The 10,761-nt window shown below is 36.3% G+C and overlaps 1 protein-coding gene and 1 long non-coding RNA gene across 2 annotated transcripts; both read right to left on the bottom strand.

Moving 5' to 3' along the window:
- Positions 1–6,595: 6,595 nt before the first annotated feature.
- On the bottom strand, positions 6,596–7,777 carry LOC135203726 (uncharacterized). Its single transcript, XR_010312002.1, has 2 exons — positions 7,119–7,777; positions 6,596–6,768 (listed from the first exon to the last, which is right to left on the bottom strand). It is a non-coding gene; the product is annotated as an uncharacterized LOC135203726 (long non-coding RNA).
- A 322-nt stretch (positions 7,778–8,099) lies between these two features.
- On the bottom strand, positions 8,100–9,200 carry LOC135205806 (uncharacterized). The gene has a single exon (XM_064236963.1). The coding sequence runs from the start codon at positions 9,198–9,200 to the stop codon at positions 8,100–8,102; it is 1,101 nt and encodes a 366-aa protein (XP_064093033.1).
- Between the last annotated feature and the right edge of the window lie 1,561 nt (positions 9,201–10,761).

The raw sequence follows: 10,761 nt of genomic DNA, 5'->3' as shown, positions 1-10,761 counted from the left end.
CAAGTTACTAAAGGCTTCTACCAATAGTGCAATAATAAATTCTGGAAAGTAGTTTCATCAAAGTATAATGAAACTTATAATACAGAACGTAATGATACTTAAAGGAATAAGAGTATTTAGGATTTTAAGGGATTAAAGTCTTCGGTGGTTTTTAAAGTATGATTGTGAACTTAGGTTTTTTAGGTTGTCTATAAGATTTTAAGCTATGTAATTCTACATATATGTATACATATGTAAGGCCTAGGGTTTTTATTAATAATATATATTTCGTGCGTTCTCTGTGACCTATGGAATGTGGAGAACAGTGCAGAGGTAACGACCTGAGAGTAGCTGATGAATGAGTTTCTGGGGGTGGCGTGAGATAAAAGTGCTTAGTTCAGGAAGTCAATGTACGACAGTTTATGAACTCTTCTCAAAGTGCCTTTGGGAAACTGGATGCAGCTAGAACCGCGAGGCGCTATCGAACTGTGTGTTCGTATGTGCGTGTGTGCCTCTTTCTGTTAAATAGGTTCATACCCAAGCCTATGGGAGGGATTTTGACAGAGGGCTTCGAGTCACAGGCAAAGATGCCGTGGCATTCGCCGGGGGAGTTTTTTGTGACATAGTGTTTAGTGTCCGGCTGTCTGGGTAAGTGTTCAAGTTCTTTAGCCAAAGAGATGGCTTGTTTGATATCTTGTAAGATGTTCCATTTTATTAACTTTGTCTTTAAACTTGTGTGTGTACTTACCGGGATGTGTTCTGTATCTTTGAAACAGACGGATCTGGAATAACCGGCGGGGACAAAGAGTTTTCCGGTTTAGGGGTGTGGACTTTCTTTGGTGACTTGACATTGTACTGTTTTTGAGTTAGTCTGTAAGACTGGATTACTTGGTTAATTGATTTATTTATTCTTGTTAATAAACGCTAATGTTATGATGCAACTCTTTCATTTTCATTACCTGTTAGAATGGAGAGATTCTTTGGAGAGAGAGAGAGAGAGATTGTCGGTGCTAGAGAGAGAGAGAGAGAGAGATTGTCGGTGCTAGAGAGAGAGAGAGAGAGAGAGAAAGGTTATAAGTAATGGGATGTGTGAGTCTGCCTTCCGTTTCGTGTCCACGCTTACCTTATGAATACTGGGGGTTCTTCCCCCATGTTATAGTGGTGGCAGACAGTTAAGAGGGGATATAAGAGTGTTCTTTCTTTTCTATGCCTAGGAACGCCAATGTAGAGATGGGTGGCCAGTTAGAAAATAAAAGGGGTTATGGCTTAGCGATAGTTTTCGAACGACAAAGCCTTGGTGGGATTGTGGGAAAATCGTTGTTAAACTGTTAGTTTTCAGTTACTTAGTGAGAAAAAATGAGAAAATATCTGTCTGTTAACTGTGCTAAAGGGAGGGAAGCATTTTATTGGAGTCAGCCTAGAGCAGTGAGCGCACCCAGTGTGACTTTTGCTTGTGCAATGACGAGAGTGTATTCAGAGATACCCGTGCGGGTGTTGTGTTTAATGCATATATCACTACCGCGTTTTACGAAGAATTTCAAGTTCCTTTTGTTCCCATTATGGAGTGGTGAGTGTTAAACTATTGTTTTGAAGGAGAGGGTTTTTGTTTAAATATTTCAGGGAAATGGGATTGGTTCAAGAGGTCAACAATTTTTCTTGTCTTTGCCCCATAGTGACGTGTTTTCTTTATTTGCACATGTTTATAATAGACGTATTCGTCTTTGTTTTAAACACATAAGAGTGTATTAAGATGTATTTATGCATGTGAACTGTGCTTGGATAATCATATCTGGCTTAGAGACACAGAGCGGCCACAATTTTACGGGCTCAGCACATTTCTGCAGAGAGGCGCCTTGCATTGCGAGGGTATACTAGTATCCCTCGGGGGGGATAGCTGCATGGAGAGTACCTCTGGCCTCCCTCGAGAGATAGTGCAGGGATGGGTACTAGTGTATACCTTGGGAAGGGGTCCTCAGACACTGTTCAAGGGGAGATGGGGGTACTATTGTGTTGCCTCGGGCTGTTCTGCCGCTCGACTGAGGGGTTGTTCTCACGGGGGGGAGAAATTTTTTTTTTCTCAGTGTGGGTGAACTCCCCCTTTTCCTTTTTTTTTCTTTGTGTTGGGAGATGGGTCTGGCCTTGACATTGGATGCTAAGATATCAGCTGATTGATTAGTTGATGAAGTGAAATGCCCATAGAGTCTTTTTTTTATAGAAAAGAGATTCTTTTTTCTCTCTTGGACGAAGAGAAGAGGAAATAAAAAGAGATTTTTCTTTTCCGTGAATGAGGGGAAAAGTAGTTAACATGCACGGGATGTGTTATATGTTTCTTTGTGCCTTGGAAGACACAAATATAAGGGAGATACACAGATTATTTTGTTTATTGTGTTGGAGAAATTACTTTGAAATGCCGATGATTGGTGTGTATCTGTGTTGTGTGGCAATGGTGTTATGTCATGGTGTTGCATGCTGGAGAAATTGTATACCATAAGATTCAGCAATACTGTGTATGCTATTTGAATTTCACCCTTACTTGAGATCTTTGCAAGAGAATTATTGCTATGTAGAGTTATTATTATTATTAATAATTATTATACTGGAGATGTGTCACGGGAGGTTTGCTTAAGTATAATTATCATTACGGGAGAATTGTTTTACGAGAGTTTTGAGATATTTCATGGGAGATTAGTTGATAATTATTACAGATAATTATTCAAGGAGAATTATTACGATGAGTTAATGGGAGAAGTCTTGTGTTAATTAATTGTTGAGTTTTTGTAACTTTGGAGAATATTTTCAGTGATTCACGGGGATGAGTTTTGCTGAATCTTGATGAATCTGATTGAATCTTGGTGAATTGTGTTGAATCTTGCTGAATTTTTGCTGAACTTTTGCTGAATTTTTTGCTGAATTTTTGGAGAATGGACAAGCATTAACATTGGTGATGTTTTTTGTACTGATACTGATGATTTTGATGATAGCAATTTTTTTTTGGTGATTTTGTGATAATGATATTTCTGATACTGATTTTTTTTATGTACTAATACGTGGGCGTTGTAATGCTATCAAGGGAGGTGAAATCTTTTTTTGATTTTGGGAGGAACTAACAACACATTATTTTAGTTTTTTTTTCTTTTTTTTATGAGTTCAGCAGATAATTGCTTGACATCTAGTGAGTTACAGGAGATAGTTGATAATGCCGTTGATTTTTCTTTTCTCCTTTTTTGGAAATTAGCCATCGCTGACAAGTTTTTTTTACCAAGGGCGAATTTGAATTTATTTTTTCTCTCCAGTTGGTGTGAATATTTTTTAATATCTCAGTTCATGACTTAGAGTCATTGTTCGGGAACGTGTTCGTGTTTTAGCTATTTGATGCTATAGAGAAATATATGGGAGAATTTTTTGCACGTTTTGAATGCATACGTAATGGCACTACATTTTTTTTCTGGATATTTGTGTTCCAGAAATTGTGAGTTTTCTTGCACAATACCCTTGTCGTATTTGTGACAACTTTGTGAGAGATAGGAAACTTGGTTAAGTTTTCTAGTGACTTATGTCGTAGTGCATATGGAGAAGTCTTGGCTAAGACACTGTGAGTTGGGAATTCTGTTATAATGAGTTGTGGCACATTGGTGATTTTTTCTAGCATTTTCTAGACAGTTTTATTTGCCGAGTTTTTGCCCTTTTTTTTAGCAGTTATGCTAAATGGAGAGTTTTTATAGTTTTGACTATAACATTGAGTTATTCTTTGGAGAATTGGAGTTAGAATTGGAGTTATAATTAAGATATATTATTTGGAGAGATAATTGGTGGTATATATTATTTTGGAGTTATAATTTGAGATATAATATATGGGAGATATATTTTTTGGCCATTGTTGATATTTGCCAATAATGTGATGAGAGCTATGTTTGGTTCAATTATTTTGCAGCCATCTTTGTTGCAAATGGAGACACATTTTTTTGGAGATTATGGGGCAATATTTGTGAGTGAGTGAGTTAGTTGCCTTGAATGCACGTTTTTTTGGAGATGGGATTTCAGTTTTTGATATTCCATTTTGGAGATATATTTTTTGGAGCCTTGTTTTGTTCCACATGGAGTTATTGGGGAAATAGAGGTAAATATTTTGTATTTGCCGTAATAGAGGTGATTATTCTCTATTCTTGGAGTGGTGATTTTTTTTTACTGACATGTGGCTATTGGAGAAATAAGAGAATAATATAATGGGGTTGGTTTTTAACCAAATGGAGGAAATATTTTTATAACCGGAGTGGTGTTATTATTAATATGGTGTCTCATAATGGAGTTGGAATTAATCTTGGGCGGGTGACCCTTTTTTTTGTGGTTATGGAGTTTTTTTGAGCCAAGAGGAGATTTCTGTGGTTCTCTTTTTTGATTTCGTGACTATTTAGAGGCGAGTGTCATTACTGCATTACGAGTCATTTGGAGAAATGTGTGTACATTTTTTTATGTTCACAAGTGTGGTTATTCTTGGAAGAAATATAAATTGAGGCAAAGCAGGGGGGGTCCTCTATTTTTCAGTTGAGAGAATAAAAAGTCTTTTCGAGGACAAAATGTTTTGAACACAGTTAGTTCATAATCCATGGAGTTAATTCTGTGAAATGTGTCAGATTTTTTTTTCTAGAGAATCATGAGTTTCCAAACTTATGTGTCTGACTAGACAATTTTTATGCTACTGTTAGAGCATACGTCCGCAGGCGATTTTTCTGCTGACAAGCGATGTGATGAGCGCTGTGCTGTTTCTTTTCTTCTGATGATGATCGATCAGAATTTTTGCAATATCTGGAAATGTTGGCAATAGCATTTCACGAAAGCGCATGTGTGAGAGTTTGCTTTCTGGCAAATTCCATAACTTTACATGGAGCATTTCTTGGGGAAAACGCGGGAGTTATGCATATTATACATGTATTATGTATTTTGTGATTGGGGAAATCTACTTGTGATTATCCTTTTTTTTTTATTGTTTTTCTTCCTTTTCCTATGAGAGATATAATTTGGGGATTGAGCTTAAGTAGCATTTCTTTTTTGGACGGGAGATTTGATTTTACCGGGAGATGTAATTTTTTGGGGGTTGCTGTTTAAGTAATGGGAGTTTGACATTAAGTCTCATTGTGATTAGTTATTGAGCAGTAAAGGGGTTTTTGCTGTTAAAAGTTGGAGATTTTTGCTGATTTTGTGGGTTGTTTAAATGTCAGAACTTGAGAGAACATTTTTGGGTCTGGGTGTGTTACGTGATTCTTTTTTTTTCTTTATTTTTTTTTTCTTGTGAGCACATTCGAGTTTGAAATGTGAGTGCAGAATTCAGTGGAGTTGCTGTGATTTCTGGGTTGTGTGTGTGCTGATGTGCGAGTTTGGAGAATTGAGTTGGAGAACTTGATGTTTTTTTTTCTTAGAGAGTTGTGATAATGACTTATCATTTTAGTAGTCATATTAAGGGAGTTAATTGGGAGACGTTCAGTTAGTGTTTCTGACTTTTTGAGATCATTGTTTGATAGAAGTAGTGTATCTGGGTTAATTTTCTTAGATTGACCAAAGACTTGACTGACATACTAACGTACGCCAAAAGTCGTTCCCCGACGCCAGCAAGACGTCCACCAGCCGTGCCGAGAGGTTGCTATTATTTTACCCCAGGGTGATTACAAGTATTTCCACGTGGGTGTTCAAGAGAATTCTACAGCGTGTTTTTTGGGGATCTACAAGAAGCCGTGAGAAGTCTTCTACGATGAGGGAGGCATTCCGTCTTCCTACAGTTGCTACAGCCTGCTATAGCCTGTTGCTGTCTGTTCAGCTACTTGCAGACAAGCGAAGAGGGATATTCAAGAATCCTAATGCAGAAAATATGAGAGAAAATGCGTCTTGTGTTATTGGGAGATTAAAGCGTGATAAGACTTTATTTTATAATGCCAGAGACGTGCAGTTTTACTTATTTTATTTTAAGCCGGCCAGTGTTTTGTGTTATAAGCAATTTTGCTAGGCGGGAGCTAGCATTTGTGCGAGGCCGAGCTATCTGCAAGGCCTAGGGTTTTGATTAATAATATATTTGTCCACACGTTCTCTGTGACCTGTGGAATGTGGAGAACAGTGCAGGGTAACGACCTGAGAGTAGCTGATGAATGAGTTTCTGGGGGTGGCGTGAGATAAAAGTGCTTAGTTCAGGAAGTCAATGTACGACAGTTTATGAACTCTTCTCAAAGTGCCCGCCTTTGGGAAACTGGATGCAGCTAGAACCCGCGAGGCGCTATCGAACTGTGTGTTCGTATGTACGTGTGTGCCTCTTTCTGTTAAATAGGTTCATACCCAAGCCTATGGGAGGGATTTTGACAGAGGGCTTCGAGTCACAGGCAAAGATGCCGTGGCATTCGCCGGGGGAGTTTTTGTAACATAGTGTTTAGTGTCCGGCTGTCTGGGTAAGTGTTCAAGTTCTTTAGCCAAAGGGATGGCTTGTTTGATATCTTGTAAGATGTTCCATTTTATTAACTTTGTCTTGTGTGTGTACTTACCGGGATGTGTTCTGTATCTTTGAAACAGACTACGCAGAATTTTATATACTATCTTATTTTTGAAGTCTAAAGGAGTAAAAAATATGCAAGAGATATAAAAGAATAACCTATATTTTGTGATACATCGCTTCAGCACCTCAACAAATAAGCTCCCCAATGTACACTTCGTCTTGGTATTGGAACGAAAACAATAAGGGAGACATCCGTTGCACTTCCAAATTAAGGATGTTATAAAAAGTGCACCCAGAAACGGACCATTCCGCGTCACCTGCACAAGAACGAGAGAAAGGCACTACAAAAAACCGTAAACCAAATTTGTGAAAAAACATCCAAAATTATTACACTTAAATTATAAACGTCTCAAGATTTAAAACTTAAACACCAAACACTCAATTATACAAATCTCACCAAGTCAACGACAATTATCACTTAACCCATCCACGATAATTTCGTTATTAAATATGGCAAAAACTGTGGCCAAAGAAATAGGCCAATCCAAACGTTCTAAAAAAATAATATTAGCAGGATTTGAAATATTAATTATGGATTACTCGAATGGTTGAGGAATACAAAACACAAACCAATAAATAAGGCCGGGTAACCTCACAATTATCTAACCTGCATCTTATATCCACCGGCAAGCTGTCCGTATGCGATGTTATGCAATAAAGTCTCCGTCCTGATGTGGGTCCCATGAACTATTTACTCTCGGTAAATCATCTCAAGTGTTGCCAAATAACATAAATAATCCCAGCGGCGGCGAAATCAGTCCTGCTCAAAAGGGCTGATACCTTCAAAAAATGCTTAGGACCGAGTCTGGTCTGCCACTGCTTGAACTACGTAGCTCTCAAGAAAAGAAAAACTTCCATCTCTCCCGAAGATCCCAGCACTGTTCTGTAAAAAGGCAATTCTTCGGCAGTAACTAGTTAAACTAGCTGGTTCGGGGAGCTAAAAGGCATTACAGCTATTGTAAGGTAATAATGGCCTTTAATGAAGTTAACTGAAACCACCTATTTAGAAAAAATAAGAAACTTTATATTGCTCATATTATTTTTGTAGAACAACTTAAAATTTAAAGTTAGAAAAAAGAAAATATAACTAATATTTTGTACACTCCACCAAAAGGGATGCAAATTTTTAACAAGAAAGAAAATTACAAAAAAATTTGCATACAAAAAATAAATTCTGAAGAATCAGGAAAAAATTAGCATAAAAATATTTACAGGCCGGGGAAACCACGAGCCACTAAACTAGATCATTCATAAACAAATTTTGAGTTTTTCTTTTACTCATTAAAGCACCTTTCTCTTTGATCGAGGTTTAATAATTTTAACATCCTTTTTTGTGTCAACTAACCTATCAAGAACTCAGGGTCACCTTTAAAATCGGAATAAGAGTCGAGGCATGTCTTTTTACAACCTCCTTTGATTTACCCTTCAATACTACGGCTCCAGTTACTTCACCGTTATCATTTTTAATTATTTGTTTTACCATGGCCAAGGGGTAGTCATTAGGTTTAGTATGCACTTCCTTAATAAGAAACAATATCATTCACTTGCAAATCAGTTGTTAGTGACTGGAATATAACGACCCTTTCTATCAACTGCCTTGAGAAATTAATGTTCCTAAAAACTCACCATGATAAATTTCAAATAACTCTGAACGAATTTTTCTTAATTTAGCATACTGACACTGTATAGAAGTGGAAGGATTTACCTGATGCTCATAGTCAGGATCCTCGGATGGTATGTAATGTAAATCAGGAATTAAATTTAAGGAGGTTAATCCATATCCCCTAATAAGATGCTCAGGAGTTATGGGTTCAGGCAGTTCGTCAGAAATATCTCTTAAAGATTCCTTAAACGCAATGGGTCTTCTATTAGCTAAATGAATGATATTAGCAACTATAAATTCAAAATCAAAATATGATAAAACATTATTCTTAATGGATCCAAAAAGAAGTCTCTTGACCAATTTAACACATACCTCAACCAATGACCCTAACGCACTACAACCTTTAAAGTATTGCTGAAAAGATAGTGGTTTTACATTATTGCTTTCAAAATAAACTTGAACTTCTGGATCTTGTAAAAAATCAGTTATTAAATTAAATCCAGCAGTAAATTGAGAACCTAAATCACTTATACATAATTGTGGTACTCCAAATTCAAAACAATGCATCTGAAATGCACGCAAAAATTCTTTCATAGAAAGATCATGACAAATCTTAAGGTTGATAGCTCGTGACCATGTACAGGTAACACAAAGAAGCCATACTTTCTCCTTTTGCTGATTTTTCTTAACATAAAATGGACCAAGGTGATCAATAAAAATATTAGCAAAAGGAGTGTGAGGAGGATTTGACCGGAATTCACGATATTGACTTTGATTTAACTTAATAGTTCTAGCATTGAATCGTTTGCAATGACACATTGTTTTTTTTAAACACTTCTTTACGACAGAAAAATGGCATGGAATGTAAAAACTTTTTCTAAGTTCAGAAAGGACTGCATAACAACCAGAATGAGCAAGCTGAACATGAATGTCATTAACTATGATGTTTGTTAAGGCACTATTCTTTGAAAGCAAAATAGGAAATCCTTGATTGGAGTTCACGTGCCATTTTTTAAACTTACTCTTAACTCTAAAGGACTCCTTTGTTGATCCATAAAACAACAAAAATTGAACTTTGATAACCATGGTTGCGGATATAATTCATCTAACGGTTTTTACCTCCAACTTTGGAAATACAGAAGAACATCAGAAAAATGTCTTCTTTGATCATCTCTAATAATTTGACATGTGGCCTCTACCAATAAATTAGGTTTTGGTTTTTTATTAATAAGGTATCTTAGCTTTAATTTTCCATAGCTGAAAATAATAAAGAACTCTACGTTGCAAAAGAACCCAGTTTTCGGAAACTAGAAAAGTTACATGGATTCAAACAAAGAATCAGAAATTTCTAAATTAGCTGACAAACTAGTCAAAGGAGAAACTGAACTAGGTTCGTCAGATTCTGCAACATTATTACTGCTATGCTCAACTAATGGATTTGGAACAACAACTTCGCTAAGATCCTGCTCAATTTCCTTAAGTAAATCAAGATTTGGGCCCACCAAAAAATTAGATTTCAAAAGCTGCTTATACGATAAACACCTTGTGACACAATCTGCAGGATTATCAATACCTGGAATAAACTTAAATGTAACAGGCTTAATATCGCACAATTTCTGAATAGACTGTAATCTATTGACAACAAAAGTGGATCGTTTTTGCAATTTTGTCTAATTTAGCCACAGCCAAGCGTAACCAATGAATGCAACATAGTGAATCTGTATAAAAAAAAAAAAAAAAAAGACAAAGATCAAAACCTATAGCCACAGGTTTAATGCAAGAAGGACCAGACAAATCTCGGTAAATCTCCATCAAAGTTTCAACACCCAAGTTATGGCATTTAATTCCAAAGAAGGTATAGATTTATTCTTTAATTGCAAATTAACCATTCGGTTTTTAGCGGTTATCAAACTTAATTTGCCAGTTTCAATACACTTAATATAAACAACACAACCATAAAGTGAGTGACTGGCATCGGTAAATGCAATTAATTTGTATTTACATTTTCTAGATCCAACAAATCTAGGGATCTGAATAGTTGGTGCAGAATTTGCCTGCTTGCAAATGTTTCTCCACTCATGTTGCAAATCTGTTGACAAACTAGTATCCCAGCCTAATGACCTATCGCATTGAAGTTTATGCATAAAAAGACGGCTGCGATTCAAAATTGGCATATTAAAGTTAAATACATCAAACTGAGAAGCCAATGACTTTAAAATGGAACGTTTAGTGTTTGCTTCAACATTTAAATGAATAGGATTTGTGTAAATTGTATCCGTTACACGATCCCACTTTAATCCTAAAAGTTTTACTTCTTCACTAGAAATGTTCCCATACTTCCTGATCAATTTGACTTTGCAGGTCCACAAGATTAGTATAAAGTTGTTGTATTTCAAATTTGTATGGAGAAAAAATATGTGGTAAATTATCATATGACCACTGGAGTTCATCAATGGAATCAGTAGTAATGGCTCCATTATCCATATATAAAAGCCCATACATAAGATGCTTCAAACCCTGCAACATGGGAGGATCATTCTTTGACAATTACCAAAATGTAGTAAAGTGAAATCATCAACAGAAAAGGGCTGCATCTGAGTCCAAAACTAAGACGAACATTTCGGTACACAACAAGAGAATAATCATT

The sequence above is a fragment of the Macrobrachium nipponense genome, chromosome 24 (genome assembly GCF_015104395.2).
Source record: "Macrobrachium nipponense isolate FS-2020 chromosome 24, ASM1510439v2, whole genome shotgun sequence".
Taxonomy (NCBI): domain Eukaryota; kingdom Metazoa; phylum Arthropoda; class Malacostraca; order Decapoda; family Palaemonidae; genus Macrobrachium; species Macrobrachium nipponense.
The sequence above is the reverse complement of the archived record's forward strand: the minus strand, read 5'-3'. Positions and strand labels throughout refer to the sequence as shown.